This window comes from Nelusetta ayraudi, unplaced genomic scaffold (genome assembly GCF_046127955.1).
Source record: "Nelusetta ayraudi isolate G7.1 ecotype Tasmania unplaced genomic scaffold, CSIRO-AGI_Nayr_v1 ptg000096l, whole genome shotgun sequence".
NCBI lineage: Eukaryota > Metazoa > Chordata > Actinopteri > Tetraodontiformes > Monacanthidae > Nelusetta > Nelusetta ayraudi.
The window spans coordinates 483,649-501,909 of record NW_027466146.1 but is presented as its reverse complement, the minus strand read 5'-3'; the positions used below and the strand labels follow the sequence as shown (position 1 = coordinate 501,909).

The window sequence follows — 18,261 nt, the reverse complement described above, 5'->3', positions numbered from 1 at the left end:
AAGCAGCCGCATCGCTGAAGTTACTAGTCTCACATCAACGTTGTCATCATCATCATCATCATCATCATCATCATCATCATCATCATCATCATCATCATCATCATTCATATGGCTGCCTGGTGTTATTTACAAACTAAATGTATATGAGTGGATGAGAAGAATTGAGATTTTTTTTAAATGTGATTTATGGTTTGTGATTTCATTCAATTTGTATTTTATTTCAAATATGCAAGAGAAGCAATGTTATTTCTGTTATCCACGAGAATTACATTGAGGAGGCTGTGTGTGTGTGTGTGTGTGTGTGTGTGTGTGTGTGTGTGTGTGTGTGTGTGTGTGTTTGTGTGTGAGAGAGAGCTCTCCTGGGTATGGGGCTGTGCGACACAGATAAGACCACCACCGCCTACTCACACACACACACACACACACACACACACACACACCAGTCAGTGTGTTTCTTGGGAATCAGCGAGCAGCCAAAGTCCACCAGTGACACTCAGCCGGCAGCAGAAGCTCACAACTGTCCGAGGAGGCTGCAGCGTGTGTGTGAGCCTCAGCTGGGCCACAGCCACTCAGTGTGTGTGTGTGTGTGTGTGTGTCTAGATCAGAGGAGGGCAAACTTTTAGACTGGTGCGGCCACAATGGCTTGTAAAAAGTTGACAGAGGAGCTGGAGCAGCAGCAGATGGATGGAGTGTGTTGGGGACCCACCTCATAGGAGGATTTTCTACACATCCTATGATCATGGGATGTGTAAAAAAAACAAAAACATGCTTTAATGTCAATTGGAAATGAACAAAAGCGAAATGACAAGAAAATCAGTGTCTTTGAAGCCTCACAGTGTTGAAACACAACACTGAAAACACTGAAAACACTGAAAAAATGCATGAAACACAGCTGTACAGATAGAGTGTAATATAATTTGTTCAAGTTCGACCCGCCGGATTAAAAAGCTTAGGGGGCCGTAGTTGCCCGTGCTTGGTTGAGTGTCTGCCTGCCTCTCAGTGAGCCGCCTGTCTGTCATTCCTGGCCTCCTCCTCCTCTTGCTCCTCCTCCTCCCCATCCTCCCCTCTTTCTCCTCCTCCTCCCCATCCTCCCCTACCTCCCTCCTGCTCCTCCTGCTCCGCCTCCTCCTCTCATCTTGATAAGCTCTTATCAGTGACGAGCAGCTCGCTGTCACAGCGGCAGCAGCCACATCCCCGCCAGCTGTCTACGCCAGTGCCGCCACCTCCGCCCTCGCCGCCTCGCAGCTTCGCTGCCCTCACAGACTCACTCGTGGCCTTCGCTCTCACTTGCAGCTGCTGCACGAACTCACTGACAGTGAAACATTGGTGCCACCTGCAGCCTACCCAGCATGCACAGGGCACCAGGCTGGTCAGGTGGAGTTCTCTTTCCTCTTGATTTCCATCACCTGATTGAAGAGGAAGTGGGTCAGAGTGGTGAACACTGACCCTTTTTTTTTTAAAAAAATGTAACTTTACATGGTCATGTTTTTGTTTTGTTTTACATAAATAATACTGAAAAGAGGAGCTGCAGTCAAGATTTTCAAGTCAGAGTGAAATAAAGTCAGACTGATATATATATATAAAAAAAGAAGCAAACTAATATAAAAAGAAGCCTAGACCATAAAATGTATTTATTTATGTATTCATTTGTTTGTTTGTTTGTTTGTTTGTTTGTTTAGTGAGAATTCACTGCTGACAGAATGTCCCCCAGTGGCCTGGACGCAGCACCAACTCTCGGCCGGTCGGTCACCTTCTCTGAAGGACGTGCTGTATTTCCAGCCAGCCGCAGCGATGCCTCGTCAGGCTGTTGTTGAGGTCTCATTGTTTCCTGTGCAGTGTGTGAAACACTTCCCTCCCTCCGCTGATTTCCCTGAAAACTGCAGGACAAATGGGGCCGCAGGAAAGTTGGAGAGCTGCTTTGGTTACCAAATGACGGTCACAGTGCGGCGCTTGTGCCCGGACCGTATCTCACAGCCCTGTGATTGCAGCTCCTCCGCCAATTTGCATTACTGTGTTTGTCACCCTGAGCTCTGCAGGGGGGCCCATCTCACATTTGCTTCCTGCCGCCCTTATCAGGCGGCTAAACAGCCGCACGGTTCCGTTCTGGAGCCTCAGCTGTCGGACCGGCCTCGCCAGTTTTTCCTGCATCCTTGGAGATCCATCCATCCATCCATCCATCCATCCATCTTCTATACCTGCCTCCTCCTGCACTCAGGGCTGAGGGGGTCTGCTGGAGCCGCTCCCAGCTGTCATAGGGCGAAGGCAGAGTGACACCCTGGACAAGTAGCCAGTTCATCACAGGGCCACTGTTTGGAGTGTGGGAGGAAGCAGGAGAACCTGAAGAGAACCCACACACGCGCACACAGGGAGAACATGCAAGCTCCACACAGAATGAGCGGAATCGAACTTGCAACCTTCTTGCTGTGAGGCGAGAGCGCCGACCACTGCACCACCATGTCGCCTCGTCCTCAGAGATATAAAGGAGAAAGAAATATATATTACCAGTAAAATAAAACACTTATTAGGCCTTGAAGGAGGAAGCATCAACGTGCACATAAACCAACATCAGGCTCAGTGAACTCACTCGTGCACATTATGTTGTTGTTCATTTATTTAGCTTTTTTTTTTTCTGGACCAAGAGGTGTGTCTTTTCAAACTGTTGTCCCTTTGACACCGCCCACCGACTGTCACTTAACCCCAAACTTTTGCTGCTGCTCAGAGAAGACGCAGTTCCTGAAGCCCAGAACCTCAAACGGAGGTGGACAGCGGAGCGGCGCCACCTCTCGCCTCCGACTCTTGGTCTTTTCTTTTCTCCTCGTCTCGTCTCGTCCAGCACTTCCTTCTACTCAGGTAGGTGAGCTCGCTGCCTGCCGTCGGTCCGGCCGCTGCCACTTTGTCCCACTGGTTCATGTTCAGCTTCGTAAAGGTTTTGATTCACACACAAAAGTCGAAGTTTCAACTGAGGGATTTAAATTTTACTCAGTAGTCAAAACAAAATCAGTCTTTATTGATTTTTGCAACTTTCTTGCCTGTCAGACCGAGAGGTTAAATTTACAGCTGATTATTACATTATAATAAGCTGCTCTTGGTCCATTCGAGTCAATTATTTTGTATTCATGGTTGAATCCATTTGTGCTGGATTCAACAGTGCTGTAAAAAAAAAAAAACAACTGCAAAAGAGTAAACGTGAAAAAATAAGAAACTGTTTTTGTTTGGAATGTTTTTCCAAACAATGTTTGGAATGTTTTTTATCTTAAATGTTCATATTATTATTATTATTATTATTATTATTATTATTATTGTTATTATTATTATTATTATTATTGTTATTATTATTATGATATATGTAGGTAAATGTGGCTTTTGGCAGTGCTGGATGGGCGCTGCAGCCTGCTTGCTGTCTCACTCTGCTACCTTTTCATACTTTCGCTGTGGCAGATTTCTATTAATCAGATGAGATTAGGAGGATGGTGTATCAGCGCACTATATTTAGAGTTGTAATAATGCTGTTTATCAGATTTTCTCAGACTTTATCTCACGCTGTAAGCATCTTCTTCTCACTTCCTGTGGCTATGCCGAGCCGAACGGCTGCATTGTTTTATCGCACTGAAATCCATCATATGTTTCAGTTTTCAAGTTTTAAAGAAATTTGACAAGAAAGGCCTGGTGTCTTGATAAACCTTTGCCACCTGAGAACAAGAACAGCGCCGCCGACTTGACAATACAAGTGTGAAATCATGACGTGGGAAGCAAATTGAAGCTCGGGGTTGAAATTGCGCCGGCTTTGCCACAGGCACTGCGCTGCTTCCTTGGCCGTCCCAGAGGAAATATCTTTTACATTCTTTAAACTGGCGCACCTTTTGCTGAAGGGCCGCCTCTCACCCGGCCTGCATCAAAACAATTATAGAGCTGCTTATTTTTAACTAAGCTAACTTCCTTCTCCAAAAAAAAGGAAGTTTAGAGTGCTTTTGTTTAAGAGACCTTGTCCTCAACCTTAGATTTTATGATCTTGTGATGCAAAGTTGCTGGATGTGCTTCAGCCAGAAGTTTCAAGCGGCTCACAGTTTCAGCGAGTGAGGGGAAACCCTCATTCACAGAAGCTGAGGAGGATGCTGCGGTTTCCTCACCCACCTGCAGCCCTGACGCCGCTAAAAGGCAGAACTTTGTGTCCGTCAGAATGGAGGACTCGTCCGAGCCGTCCCACTGGGGGTCTCCGTCCCTGCTGGCCTCAGACCCCCTGGCCGGCTTCCCCTCGGAGCCCAGCCTGCTGCCTCCTGGGGACGACGGGGACTCCTTCTTCTCCAGCCAGGATGCAGACCTGGCCGGCCTGCCCTCCTTCTTCTCCAGCCCCGCTAACAGCCGAGCGGCGCCCAGCTACAGACACAGCTCGGGTCAGTAGCCGCCGTCATCCGTTATCTCATCCAGTGGTGCCAAACTCACTCTTGTTCCTCCTCCTGCTGTTAAAGTCCGCCAGGTGTTCAGCTCGCCGGGTCTCCTCAGCAACCTGCAGCTGCTGGACGGGCCGGCCGGCCACTCGCTCGGCTCGCCGTTCCCCACCGCGGCGTCGAGCTGGAGCGGCAGCCACTTCTCCGTCACCCCGCTGCACACCTCCGCCTCCCTCTACGCACCCGCCGCCGTCTTCTCCTCCTCCAGAGACGAGTATTCACCTCCGTTCAGGGAGGGCGGGGAGAGCCCGCAGCTTCAGGAGGCCCTGAAGGCCGAGCGCCTCAGCCCTGCTGGGGGGTCACTGGTCAACAGCAGCAGCAGCAGCAGCTTCCTGAATCTCACCCCCGCCACCGGGAGTGTGTACACCACTTCGTCTCACTCCTCGTCACACATGCTGAATCCGTACAGCTCGTACATGGGCGGCCCGGGGGAGTTCGGCTCTGCCGGCTTCTACTCCAACCCTGGATCCTGGATCAACACCCCGTATTCTGCCAAACTCCACAATAAGATGCGGATATCCACTCCCGGTGAGAGCAAAACACACACGCAAATAAATTTGCTTCAAAACCCATTTTGTGGTTGTTTTTTAACTGTTTTTAATGATGAAGGAAAATCTTCCACGGTTATGGAAATAAATGTGCAAAATAAAGGATTCTGAATTTTTCCTGTCATAAATGACAATTTACAATGATAATTATCCCTAAGATTTGCAAAAGAGATTTCCAACCATTGGCCTTCACTACTAAGAACTACCTTTACTAAGAAAAGCGCCTGGAGCTCAGGGGGCAGAACAATTTGTCCAATGACTGAAAAGTTGGCAGTTCAAATCCCGCTCCATCCCACTCTGCCGTTGTGTCCTTGGGCAAGACACTTCACCCACGTGGCGTTGTATGAATGTGAGTGAGTGTTGGGAGGTGGGTGGTTGGTGGTCGGAGGGGTCGTTTGGTGCAGATTGTTCCGAAAAGCGCAGGTATATTGATGTGTAATTCTGCAGCGGTTGACACTGTGTGTGCCTTCTGACCTCAGAGTCCAGAGAGTGTGTGAACTGCGGCGCCACGGCGACGCCCCTGTGGCGCCGTGACGGGACGGGACACTACCTGTGCAACGCCTGCGGACTGTACCACAAGATGAACGGCCAGAACCGGCCACTGATCCGGCCCAAGAAGAGACTGGTACCAGACACACACATGCACACACACAGTCGCACTTTTCCATATAGCTTGAGTCCTTGTGGTTCAATAATGCTAATAATGCTAACGCCAATAATGATAATCGTAACAATAATAATTGATAAAAATTTAAATTGCATACTTCCAGAATCGGTACTTGAACCACAAAGACATTATTATTATTATTATTATTACAGTTGCTAACATGCTAATGCTAACACCATTGTGCTGCTTGCACTGTAACGCCAATAATGATTTCTGTGACGTTGTGGGTTTCACTGTTTCAAAATCTTTTGAGCGCATGCTACATGTTGCTGTAGTTTCAGTGTTGACTGCACTCTCGTGCTCAGAATGTCAAGTGTGTGCAATAAGAAGACGCACGTGATCGGCACGGGACGCACTTCTAGTAGCCCGGAGCTTTGTGCGTGTGTGTGCTTGCGTGTTTCTGTAACCCTGATTTCTCTGCTCCTTCAGATCGTCAGCAAGCGGGCGGGAACACTTTGCGCCAACTGTCACACGAGCACGACGACCCTGTGGAGGCGCAACGCCAACGGTGAGCCCGTGTGCAACGCCTGCGGCCTCTACTTCAAGCTGCACAACGTGAGTTGCACCAGTGCAGAATGCATTTTTTTATGCTCACTCTTTTTAGTTGTATTTTCTTGTATCTTTTAGATATATTGCTGCCATTCATGCGCTCTATTTTCTCCTACTTTTTGCACGTTTTTGAAATATTGCACTGCACTTGTGTTTTTTATGACACTGTAAGCGCTAGTTTGATGTAAACCGCAGGATAAATAAAATTCATGATTAAAAAGTCCCAGAACTTCAGCTTGACGTGCCAAATTCTGATCGGCTGACCCCCACGCCCCTCCCCTCTTTCCTCCCCCACCGCCAGGTGAACCGGCCCCTCGCCATGAAGAAGGACGGCATCCAGACGCGCAACCGCAAGGTGTCCAGCAAGAACAAGAAGAGCAAGAAGGCGGTCGTGTTCGAGCCCTACTCGGACCTGGCGCAGCCGCTGCCGCTGGACGCAGCCGACGCCTCCTTCTCCCTGAGTCCCGGGACTCTGCTGGCTTACGGCCACTCGCCTCACCTGCTCCCCGCGGCCTCGCCCCTGCACCACTCACACACCCCGCTGCCCTACACCCACCACCTGGGCGGCGGCATGGTGCCCACGCTGGTGTGATGCTGGTCGGGGAATCACTTTGCTCCAATTTTGTGTGATTTTTGTGTGCGTGTTGCGTGCGTGTGTGCGTGTATTTGTGTTTTTACAAAATGTGACTGAGGTTGTCTGCATTTTAAGAATGTTGGAGGGTCCGAAGGGGAATGCATCAAGTTCTGTAGGTGTTCTTTTGGTGTTCTAGTGGTTTGGAATTTGATGCGGCTGTAAATATGAGCACAAACCCGATTTGTAACCATCTCTGAAAAGGTCCCGTATTATGAATGATACACTTTTACCAACTTTTTCTGTCAATCATCAGTGTCCCTAGCTTGTAAGAAGTGTAAAAATTCCATCCATTACTTCCATTGCTTAACTGCTGAGAGAAATGGAGGCCATTGTTTTTGTTGCCTTCCAAACAGGCGGACAGAGCGGCAGTTTTAGCAGGAGGCTAAAACCCAACAAGCTCTAAACGACTCATGCCCTGGACAAAAAAACAAAGAGCTGAAAATGTGTAATATGGACCCTCCAATTCCCCCTTGACCCCCATAACCAAAATGTAAAAATGTACTCTAGCTTGTTTCACTCCTCTGCTTTGCAGGGAAATCAATAAATGGTGCAGCAGGATCTCTGGGAGTCATGGAGACCTTTGTTTCTGTCATTTGAATACAGTTTATTTCTGCAGTTCTGTGAATTGAACACAGCCACGGCGCCTGAATTGCCCCATTGTGCCGCGCCACTCAGGTATACTGGTCTCATTGTGCACACCCAGTGGTGTACCTGTACAGGTATGCAAATTCAGTCACACACCCACTATCTCTTAAAGTGACAACAATTAACCTAAAGTACCTGTGTTAGTGACACATCGATACAGACACCAGTGTTGGGTATCGGCTCTGATACTGGCCTTGAGTACTCTACCCAGGAGGTAGAGCGGGTTGTCCAATGACTGAAAGGTTGGAGGTTCAAATCCCGCTCCATCCAAGTCGCTGTGTCCTTGGGCAATGCAGCCCCATTCATTCGTACACCAATGCGTGTATTTGGTGCATGTATCCACCAATGATACCCATTGGTGTGCGCTACAGCAGCGCGCAGTTTTACATTAAATGATTGCAGGGTCCAGTGGTGAGAGGTCATGTCAGCGATGTGGAAATATTTTCAGGTGGATGAGAGTGAGCGCAACTAAAATGAAGCTAAATGCAGCAAAACTGTCTAGATGCCGGATGTGGCCCGCGGGCCGTGGTTTGCCCATGTCTGCTCTAGAGGAACGACCAAATCTGCCACTTACAGTATAAGACAAGCAACTTGATAAGACATTTAAAAACCCGTCACCAGCTCACGGACACAGTGCTACTGAAGCTGCACGACTGCACATGAAAAAAACACTTCTGCAAGATTGTTTTCATCAAAAAAGATCACTTCATATAGTCAGCCATGGTTTAATTTTGCTTATTGAATGAATATTTATATATCATTGTTGGATCGGGGGGTTTCATCACCCAATGATTCCCGACGTGGCACCGCTGCTGCCCACCGGGGATGATGGGTCAAATGCGGAGGACAGGTTTTGCATTCTTCGGGATGTGAAAATCTCTCTGGGGCTTTTTTGTTAGATGTCAGAATATGACAATTTCTTTCAAACTTGTGTTTTGTTGAGAATGGCTGCACTCTGGAACCGCTGAGGATGCTGTGTGGGAGTCTGAATGATTCTCTGTCTACTATTACTCTTGTTGGTTGGCAAAAATTGAATGTGTTGTTCAATGTGTTGCTCCCATTTCCTTGGTCATGACCTCTGAGGGTGCATGCAGAGCAGCAGCAGCAGCAGCAGGCTTGGGTTCGACCGGAGGGGAGTGACTGATACCTTATCACTGAGGCTGCAGACCCCACACCATCCACCTGCTGCTGGCACCATTTCTCAGCCTACACACACACACACACACACACACACACACACCCTGTCAGTTAGTGAGCAAGGGGCAGCACGATACGCACAACCGAAAAAGTCAACAAGTTGTCATCAAAGAGAGTTCAGTCATAATCTGCCAGTGGAAAAAGTCACATTCAGGTGGAGCGAAGAGCTTTTTTGAGGGCCTGCATCAAACTCTTGGCTGGTGGCAAACCTACAAAAAAATCATTTGTTATTTCTGATGTTCCCAGCATGCTTCGCTGCAGACCCACAGGGAGGAATAAGACTTTCATTTCTGCCATTTGGGTCTTTTATTTCGACTCAGTAAGCGCAGCTCTGTGAACATCTAGGGGGCGTCTAGGGGAGCATTGGCACCCACTGGTGACACAGTGTGTCATTCGCAGGCACTCCCTCCTGTGTTTTCAGGTTAAACCAAACCTGTGTTTTTGAGCGGCAGCACTGTGCAGAACCCAACACGGGAACGGTCACGTTTCAAAGTCAACCGTCCACTTAGCCTGACTCACACACAAACTTCATGACATGGCGTGTGAGGTCTCAGTCTGAGATGAAAGGTGGGGGTCTTCCCGCTCTGTCCCAATAAGCACATGAAGTGAAAGGTCATTGTGCCGGAGATCAACCCTCGAAGACCAGCTTCAGGCCCTGAGATCCATCGCAATTTGGGAAGTGAACGAGCAGCGACGCAGCCAGTGAATAAATGCAGATGATGTTTGACAAGCCCATCTATAATTCAAACTCCTTTTCCCTTAACTGCCTCTATCTGCTGTTTATCTGCTGCAGCCGTCAGCTCTGCTCTAGGGAAATGGCCACAAATGCCGGGGATAGATTAGCAACCACAGGCCCGCTCACAGGGCCATCCGTTAGTGGCCCTGCGTCGACGTTTGTCTATTTTCCACTTTGAGCCCATTTCACCCGTGCACCACTTCAGCAATTTCATTTGCTACAACAGACAGACACAAATCTAACCAGGAGCTGAGTGATTCAATCATTGGCGGCCTCGTCACGGCTATCTGATAAGATACTCAACCTGCTTGTGCAGAGCTGTTTTTATTTGTGGTCCTGTAAAAGTCTTCTTGTTGTGGGAATCTATAAAAACTCGACCGGTAGGCTGTGCATGGTGACACTAAACTGTATCATAAACACTCATCAAGGAAAAATGACCACAACTTTGTGTTCACACAGCCCTGCTGGCAAACTTGCAGTGCGGAGGCGCCCCCTGAAGGCCGAACCTGAGCACTGCAGCTCCCGGTCCCGCCCCCTTACACTCCCAACTGTCACAGGATGTAAAAGTCTGAACACTGCACTTGGGAGATAACAACTTTCATGTGTTTGGGCGTTGACATTGTCATTTATTGTCGGTGGTGTGACTTGCACGGAGGAAGTCTTTCCCACTTCAGAGACTCTTCATATTTAAAGATCAGGCCACAATACAGTCATTAAATATGTTGGTGGGATTCATTTCTTAACGCATATTATATACAGTATATGTGTGTGTTTGTGTGTTTACCTGGAAACTTTATAGTTTCAGTATCTGAAACGTATATACTAGTTTGTCATATCTAAAAACTTTCTACTAGAATTTTGTATTAATTTCAACTTTTGATTTTAGCTGATTTAATTAAAAAAATTTAAAAAAAAACCTGGAAATAACATTTGTTACTTGAGTCAAAACGCCATCACCTCACATGCACGTTGACCTGCTAAACTTCATCTTCACTTAATATTTTTGCACTTCCTTCCCAAAGACCATTGTTGAGACCAGCAAAATAAAGACACAAGAAAAAGATAAATATATTTATTTTTTTTAAGCATGCTTAAACTCCATTACAACCATGGAGAGGAGCCAAGCATAACACAGTGAAAAGGAAAAATAACTTATATTCTCTGTCAGTTTACACGTAGTAAAAATTGGTCCTTGGATAACACAAAAAGGAAAAAAACGCGGTCTCACCACAATATTGGAATCTGTTCCACTGTCTCATAGCTTATCAGGCTCTTTTAAGCACAATTCAGTCTTGAGAGTTCAAGCCTCTGTACAACTGAAAACTTCTGTTGAGTATTTAAAAAAATAAAAGACAACAAAGCAGGGTGAGGAGTATAACAGCTCACCAGGCTACATATGAACCATGTCTCCACAAACTGCTTAAGCCAAACCATCCACAATCAGTCAGTGCACACGCAGACTGGGCTTTTGTTTTTGTAAACATAAACTACTTTTTTTTTTTTTTTCGTATTTATTGGCATGACAGCATGCGCTGCAAATAAAAGAGATGCGGCATCTTCACTGTTTTTTAGCAATGAAAACACCGACCAGGACCCCGGTCAGCAGCACCACCCCAGCTAGCAGCCATCGATTCAGAGCCTCGCGGGTTCTCCGCGCTCCTGCAGCGCCGCCGTTCCCAAAAACCTCGGCAAAACAGTCCTGCAATCAAGAAGACGAGAAACAGAATGAGGGGTCTGTCAGGACAACGTATTGTTGAATTCTTTCTAGACAAATGAAAAGAAAGCAAGAGCAGGGTTGGCAAAACACTGTTGGAATGATTTTGATCCTCTGCTTATTCTGTTTTTTGAACGCATCAGTAACCACTGCAGTGATTACACTATCTCCTGATCACACAGCTGAAATGAATTCATGCCTAACATTTGTTTGGCTCTGTGAAAGACAAAGACAAAAAGAAAAAACTTTTTAAGAGATCTTTTTTTAAATCGCAATCAACTGTTAATAAAAATCTGAATTAAATAGGCAGAAATATTTTAAATAAGAAGACAGGCCAAAAAAGCAAAGTTTCATTGCTTTAATAAACTTTAAAAATTAATGGAATAATCTTCAAAAAAATATCTAGCCTGAGGACGGATGCACTGACCCATTTTTCATACCTGATTAAAAGTCAAGAATTCAACTCTTTCATACCAGCAGCTTTAAGAAAACCTGCTGCTCTGACTTGAGCCATTTACTTCAATGTTATGCAGCATGAAGTCAGGCGCTGCTGTGATAACGAAAGTGAAGCGACCAAAAGGGTCTAGCGCAGCAGACCCTAGAGGGTTTGCTTTGTTTTTTTGTTTTTTTTTAATCTTCAGAGTTACCTTTTAGATTTATGCTGACACACTGAAACACGCCTCACAAACGGAAGCAGTGTCTCCTGGGGATACCGTACGTACTGACTCACCCATCCTCCCTGGCTCTGGATCCACGGACCGATGTTCTCATCCAGGTACTTGGTCATCCAGTCAGCAATCTGGGGCACCAGCTCACCCAAACCCTTCTCAGCACATTCGACACACAACACACCGCCAAAGGCAAACAGTCCTACCACCCGGCCCCAGTTGACCCCATCCTTGAACACCTCATCCATCACCCTCTTGAAGCTGTCGTAGGCCGTGTCGCTGGTGATCTCCAGCTGTGAGGAGATGTCGCTGAACGCTTGCGTGAACAGCTGCTCGAACTCATCCGCTGACTCCTGGAGGGCTCTCTTCACCGCCTCTATGCCACCAGCTCCTGCCGACGCTCCGCCCTTGTTGTTGCCCCTGACCAGCATCCCATTTGCACCGGCGGGGCTGCTCTCTCCATCCTTCCACAGCAGGGAGGTGGGATGGTTCCTCTTAAACAGTTTGTAGCTGATGTAGAACTCCACCAGCTCCCTGTTACTGTACGACATGGTTTCAAGACTGTGAGCCTGTAATACACAGCCAGCCTACTTACAAGCCATGCCTTTTGGAGCCATTCCTCTGTCAGCTGTCACACCGGAGCTTCCCCAGCAGCTAGCAACAGCATCCTGGGAGCACACAAAGCGGATGAAATATTCATTAATGCGAGCAAATTATTTAGGAAAGACGTTCACTTCACTGTTCGCTGTGAAAACTAAGCGGAACTTGAAACACGATTGCGAATTGCATCCTTATTTGTTATTGTCAGCGGCGATGCAAATGCAATGTATGGGGTGTAACGTTAAGAGTAAACTCGCGCCTACCTACATAGAACTTTCGCGTCATGCATTCATCTAACAGACTGCTCATCGTATCGAAACACAGCAGATAGAAACTAAAGGGGGCAGGAGTGAGGGGAGTGTACTGCATCATCCGAAACTACATAGAATAAAAGGAACCAACAAGACAAACGTCGCACTTGCGAACACTTTATGGAGAAATACACAATATTTAGCCACTGTGATGACTATAATGCTTAACGTATATACTAGGTTCAAGAATACAAGCGCTGACAGCTTTTAGCTTTACGTGCTAACTAGCTGTTTATAAACAATTCGTGGCGAACGCAAAAGGCACAGCCACAAGGTACCACCGGGGGGGCGGGTGTGAGGTAATCATCGTCAACAATCTTACTTACGACCACCGAGCGCTTATTTTTCCCTTTTTGGAGTGCAGCTACAGATATAGTTGTGGATGCGGAGACAATATGGACATTTTTGCAGCTGCACTACACGGCCCTAACAGTCAGTGATGCACGCTGGCGGTTGGCCAACTCGGATACGGACGTCGCCAGAAGTCCCGCCTCCTCTGGCTTCTGCGCCAATGAGCGTCGGCGGTACCCGGAAACGGAAAGACTGCTCGTGAATCGAAAGGCAGATGGTGATCTAGAAGCTTGTGGTACGTTCTGCGTGGAAATGGCCTTTTTAGTTTAACTCAGACGAGGAGAGCGTTGACTTCTCAGAAATTTTAATTTAGTACTCAACTTTAACAAAAGACAAATCTTAGACATTCATATGTTCTCCCCTAAAAGCCCCAATCATGTCTGTAGGAGTATTTTGTAATGTCCCTGCGTGTCACCAAATGAACGGGCAAATAATTCAAAGTGCGTCATTAAACAAACAAGATTTATTAAAACGTGTACATGAGCAACTGGCATATTCTACACCTTCTACGTGTAAAGTGACTCGACACTGTGAATCACAGTTGAGACAAAACAGAAGTGGGGAAACAGGAAACGATGGTATGACCGTAAATCTTGTAACAATTAAAAGGGTGAACAATACAATTTAATGAATGGCCTAGAGCAAATGGTCAGAAACATACACAACATAGCTAACATACTTGTGTACTATGATGAAACTTGTATTCATTTCTTTCCAACAATGTCAACATCTGAAATTTTAATGACCCATGCTATTAGACCAAATATCTATACTTTGCAATTGGAGATGTTGTTTTTGCCTACACTCCTTTGTGACTGAATCAATACTCCACCAAGGCACAATGATGGAAAGTAATTCATATTCCCATCTTGTGAAGTGTTCTTAAAAAATAGGTAGACTACGATATGCTCTGACTCAGTCTTCTGTCAGGTTTAGAGGCTCGCGCCAATTAACATTCTCATGTGAGGTTGAATCACTACTTCCATTCTCAGCATTCTCAGTTTTATCCATCGCTTCTGGTTCGCTGTCAGAGTCAATAGAAATAGTTTCTGTGCACGTTGTAACTTTGATGTTGCTGTTTAGTGCATTGGGCTGAACGTTCAGGCCAATGTTTTGCGTACCAGATTTGGGGCCAACAGGTTTCCACAATGAGGTGCTATCAAAATGCTCTTTGCTCTCAAATGTCAAGTTATGGGTGACTTTTCTGAGGGCGTTCATGTCGAAGCCGAGCAGCACAGATAGCTTCTTGGTCTCACACTGCCTCTCGCATGACCTCTGCTTGGTTGCAAAGTGATTAGATATGTCAGATTTCCAAAGCCACAGACTTGCAGACAGTTTCTCCTCTTCCTCAAGAGAGGGGTACGGTCTCCGGTTGAAGTAGGCTGTCAAGAACTCCTTCCTAGCCTCATATGTCTTGTGCTCATAGTTTCTCGGATCCAGAGCGAGGCCGTTGGATCCCGACTGACTTTCAACGAGTGACAAACTGTCTGAGCCCTGGCTTAGCTTCATTTTCTTGGCGGTAGAGGTGGACTGCATGGGAGCTGGCTGCCTCTTCAGGAAGCCAGCCCCTGACGAGTTGAGAGTCAGAGCAGACTTGAAGTTTGGGCAAGCCTGGTTCCTCCCGACAGCCCTGCACTGCACGAGATGCAGCGTGATTGTGGAGGCCACCATATTGCTAGTGTACACACCCAGGCAGTGGATGCATTTGTATGTCATCTTCTTCTCAACGGGGTGCATCGTTTGGAGCACTTGGTGTCGCTCTCTCAGATGCATGGCCAAAGCGTCAGAAATGGGACCTTTGAGGATGGTGAAACACAGGGGACAAAGTGTCTTTCCAACTTCGCTCTTGTGAGTCGGCATGAGGAGACTTCGCCCAGCGAGGGTGTCGCTACTCTTCTTCACGCCTGCCGTAGGGATCAAGTTGACCTGCAGCGGAACGCTTTTCGCTGCAGACGCAGGCTGTTCTTGGCCGTTGACAGATTCCTTCATGTTAAACGTGAGAACGGCAAGCTGTATGTTACTGGTCTTATCCTTTTTAATGGTAAGGTCAAAGGTTAAAGGAGCTGCACCTGGGGGCCCCACAAAGTCATCTGGGTGAGCTTGAGCCGTATGGTCCATGAGTATCTCAACGTTGTGGAAACTGGAGTGGCACTGTGGACAGTTGAGCCCGTGGATCAGCATGTGGTTGAGCAGCGTGTCGCTGGGCAGATAGCGGTTGCAGAGCAAACATTTGCTCGTGAAGTTGTGGATCTTCATGATGTACTTAGCCATGGCCCACACTTTTTTTGCCTTGTGCACGTTCTCAAAGTGATCACTGTAGAGGTTCTCTGGAAACAGCTCATTGCAGACGGTGCATATCTTCCACTTCTGCGTCTGCGACGTGTTCACGCCAGTTGAGTTATTTGTGACTACGCCGCTCTTGGTGGCACCTTTGGGATTTACCTGACTAACTTTAATGGAAGACTGATGTTTGACAGGGGGTGCCGCAGGTTTCAAGTAGCCAATTATAGGTTGCGGCACTGCCTTCGGAGTTGTGTTCGGCACACACTGGGACGTGGAGACAAAAACATTAGCATGTCCGATCATGGTGGTCACCTGAGCACCGATGCGCTCGTGGTACTCTACAACATGCTGCACTAGAGCCTCGTAGCTGCGTGTGGAAAACTGGCACCGTTTACACAGTATGTTGTTGCCATTGACAGAACTAGCACCATTTTTGACTGATAATTCAGTGACCAAGCCCAGATATGGTGACACGATGTGCTGAAAATGTTCCCTGTAGATGTGTCTTCTCACAACATTATAGAGAGAGTCCCGGAACGTGCATTTTTTGCAAAAGTACATTGCTTTCTCCACACCTTCTGCCCTTCTAACTCTATCAAGAATGGCTTTGTCTTTGCCCGACAGCACAGGCTTCCCATGGCTCAGCCGTCCTCCAGGGCGTATGTGAAATATTTTGACATGTGTTTCCAAAGTTCTCTTCGGGGCCAGGAATGTGCAGTATGGGCAGTTGAGCAGGACTTTACTGTCAAACATTTGTCTGTGTACATTGCGGAAGTGATTCTTGTAGCCTGAGTAGTATTTGGAGGCAAAAGGGCACTCTGCACAGCAAAATGGCTTTGATCTGTATTCCTGAAAGAAAGTGGGAAAACTGGGTGTTAGAACCAATGTCATTTACGCGTACAACTGGACACTGGGGGGCTGCGAAACAGGTGCTGGCTTCTGATTCACTTTAGCCAGCGTTTTAGATGATAAATTAATCAATTTGGATATTTAAGATTATGTTTGGGTCAGAAAAGACTGACTGATACTTCCAAAAATGTGGAACGTGCCATTTTCCTCTCTTATAATTTTGAGGTGATTACAGCAACATACATTTAAATGAATTGAAGTACAATTTATTGGTAAAGAAAGTATGTGTAACACATACTATTCTAATTCCTATTAGTATATCAGAACATATGTCGAGTTTACCTGTGTTTTAGTATATGAAGGATCCCATGCAGAGATGTCCAGGCATTGAGTGCTTTTTACAAACTGTTCATCAGGACAGAACTCCTTAAAGTTCTGCGGAATCGATGAAACAAAAAGGCAAAATTGCAACATTGTATTACAGACTTCACATGGCAACACTGCTGTGTTGCCATAAAATGAAAAAGAGAATTTATATGCGTAACAAGGAAATAGCTATTTGTGACTGAGGGGTAAAACATACAGCTTTTAGCAAGAATTATCCTGCGCAAGCGTTTAAAAAAAAAAAAAATGAACTGCCACTGTTGTAATTAAACTTCCTACCTCTACGGCTTCCATGCAGTAATCCAAACCAATTTCTTCAAGTGCTTTTTTCACTTTCTTGCGGGCTCTTCTGATCCTTGCAAGGTTGTTGACCGGAAGTTGGTACATCTTTCCTGACGGAGACAGAACGCCTCATCAGTTTCACTCATAAGGCCTCACAGTTTTATTCATAAAGCCAGAACACAAAAATTGAATTCAACAGCACAGCTCTCTAAAACGTAACCATCAGTGACATTCTGACTTTGCAGGTGACACGCCCTCCCAGCACGTGTGTTTCCATTCGTTTACTCAGGGGCATATTTACTTTCAATGATCACAATGATCACGGGATTCTGTTGTTCAAAACTATGATCGCTCTCAGGACGGCAGGACGGCATTTAGTCGTCGTGCGTGTACTTGTTTTTTTGTTTTTTGTTTCAACCATCGTTTGCCTTCAAATACAAAATTAAGAGCATGTGTTTGACTTTATCACACTAAAACGTCTCGATAAGGATGGCATGTTTTAGCTGATGTGCCATCAGTAGCCAAACATTAGCTGCTGCTAGCTCTTGCAGGCTCGGTCACACACTGTTCTAACCGACAATGCTAGGACGGAATGGCTAGTCAGCATTATTTATTCTTCTTCAGGCGTTGCAGCCCTCGCGTCCTACTCACCGTGTTTTGTGTGCGCAGCACTCTAAGCTGATTACTATGCCGCACCAAAAGTGTCAAAAGCAGAGGTTTTAGTGGCCGTTGGCGGAGTGCAGTGTGAGGATGTTGGCTCTCCTGTGAGCCGGTGCTGATGCTCAACAGCGAGCGAGCTAGCCAGCTAGCCACTTAGCTGTCACATCTGCTGTGCTGCAGAAACTCACTAGCCAGAGGGCTGAGCATCAGGGCCGAGTGACGTGCATCAGAAAAGAGTTGTGCCCTCCGTAAAACGGCTGCCCAGACCCGCAGCGTCCTCTTGACATACCCGGTGATTATAGTGTGGCGGCTAATGTTATCCTTTTTTCTATATATATTTTTTATTATTATTATTAGCGAGCCAACTCTGAATCCAAAATGGCGGCGGCCAAACAACGGAAGTCGCCGCACGGCGCTGGGCAGGGCGGGATGGCTGAAAGTTTGTATGCGTTATTGTTGTACTCGTAACAGATTTATCATGTCAAGCTCGTTCAAAGTAAAGTATTTATAAAAAAAAATAGGATTCGTAGATATACTGCAAATCTGTCTTGCTTTGCTTTTCTGACAATTACCAGTGTGTAGCTTGTCACTGAGAGTTGTGTTCTGGGAATACGCCCTTTATGATGTCACAAAGGCCTTTGATTCCTTACTGATACCCCTCCCAAATTAAATAAACGTCCTCCCTCTTTCGTGCGCGCGCGTGTGTGTGTGTGTGTGTGTGTGTGTGTGTGTGTGTGT

The 18,261-nt window shown here is 46.6% G+C and overlaps 4 protein-coding genes across 10 annotated transcripts in view; 2 read left to right on the top strand and 2 right to left on the bottom strand.

Annotated features, from left to right (window-relative positions):
• Positions 1-2,691: 2,691 nt before the first annotated feature.
• On the top strand, positions 2,692-7,401 carry gata1a (GATA binding protein 1a). The gene is made up of 6 exons (XM_076047857.1): positions 2,692-2,850; positions 4,177-4,391; positions 4,467-4,973; positions 5,473-5,618; positions 6,090-6,215; positions 6,511-7,401. Exons 2-6 carry the CDS (start codon positions 4,178-4,180, stop codon positions 6,799-6,801), a joined length of 1,284 nt encoding a protein of 427 aa, XP_075903972.1. The 5' UTR covers positions 2,692-2,850; position 4,177; the 3' UTR covers positions 6,802-7,401.
• Positions 7,402-10,479: 3,078 nt separating this feature from the next.
• LOC142902627 (bcl-2-like protein 1) lies at positions 10,480-13,180 on the bottom strand. Of its 3 annotated transcripts, none has more exons than XM_076047861.1 (3): positions 13,041-13,180; positions 11,866-12,471; positions 10,480-11,120 (listed from the first exon to the last, which is right to left on the bottom strand). In XM_076047861.1, exons 2-3 carry the CDS (start codon positions 12,352-12,354, stop codon positions 10,980-10,982), a joined length of 630 nt encoding a protein of 209 aa, XP_075903976.1. In that variant the 5' UTR covers positions 12,355-12,471; positions 13,041-13,180; the 3' UTR covers positions 10,480-10,979. The 3 variants fall into 3 exon arrangements, with proteins under 3 accessions (XP_075903976.1, XP_075903977.1, XP_075903978.1); XM_076047862.1 differs by having other exon boundaries at positions 13,037-13,172; XM_076047863.1 differs by lacking the exon at positions 13,041-13,180 and adding an exon at positions 12,667-13,015.
• The window catches only part of zhx3a (zinc fingers and homeoboxes 3a), a 54,931-nt gene continuing 49,844 nt past the window's right edge, over positions 13,175-18,261 (top strand). For 2 of the 5 annotated variants that reach the window (XM_076047846.1, XM_076047844.1), the window contains exon 1: positions 17,861-17,962. The gene's annotated coding sequence lies outside the window, so the exon portion shown is untranslated. Of the gene's footprint in view, positions 13,301-17,679; positions 17,816-17,860; positions 17,963-18,261 lie in introns of those variants that run through there. The other 3 variants (XM_076047845.1, XM_076047849.1, XM_076047847.1) reach the window with 3 other exon arrangements.
• adnpa (activity-dependent neuroprotector homeobox a) lies at positions 13,507-17,653 on the bottom strand. The gene is made up of 4 exons (XM_076047853.1): positions 17,515-17,653; positions 16,861-16,973; positions 16,540-16,632; positions 13,507-16,197 (listed from the first exon to the last, which is right to left on the bottom strand). The coding sequence occupies exons 2-4, from the start codon at positions 16,966-16,968 to the stop codon at positions 13,981-13,983; spliced, it is 2,418 nt and encodes an 805-aa protein (XP_075903968.1). The 5' UTR covers positions 16,969-16,973; positions 17,515-17,653; the 3' UTR covers positions 13,507-13,980.

Bases quoted from the DNA above. Each gene is read 5' to 3' on its own strand.
- gata1a (XM_076047857.1), top strand. From the start codon at position 4,178: ATGGAGGACTCGTCCGAGCCGTCCCACTGGGGGTCTCCGTCCCTGCTG. The intron at 4,974-5,472 runs GTGAGAGCAAAA...TTCTGACCTCAG, and splicing joins GATGCGGATATCCACTCCCG to AGTCCAGAGAGTGTGTGAAC. The intron at 6,216-6,510 runs GTGAGTTGCACC...CCCCACCGCCAG, and splicing joins TCTACTTCAAGCTGCACAAC to GTGAACCGGCCCCTCGCCAT.
- LOC142902627 (XM_076047861.1), bottom strand. From the start codon at position 12,354: ATGTCGTACAGTAACAGGGAGCTGGTGGAGTTCTACATCAGCTACAAA. The intron at 11,121-11,865 runs GTGAGTCAGTAC...TCTTGATTGCAG, and splicing joins TCCAGAGCCAGGGAGGATGG to GACTGTTTTGCCGAGGTTTT.
- adnpa (XM_076047853.1), bottom strand. From the start codon at position 16,968: ATGTACCAACTTCCGGTCAACAACCTTGCAAGGATCAGAAGAGCCCGC. The intron at 16,633-16,860 runs GTAGGAAGTTTA...TCGATTCCGCAG, and splicing joins ACTGCATGGAAGCCGTAGAG to AACTTTAAGGAGTTCTGTCC. The intron at 16,198-16,539 runs GTAAACTCGACA...ACTTTCTTTCAG, and splicing joins CTTCATATACTAAAACACAG to GAATACAGATCAAAGCCATT.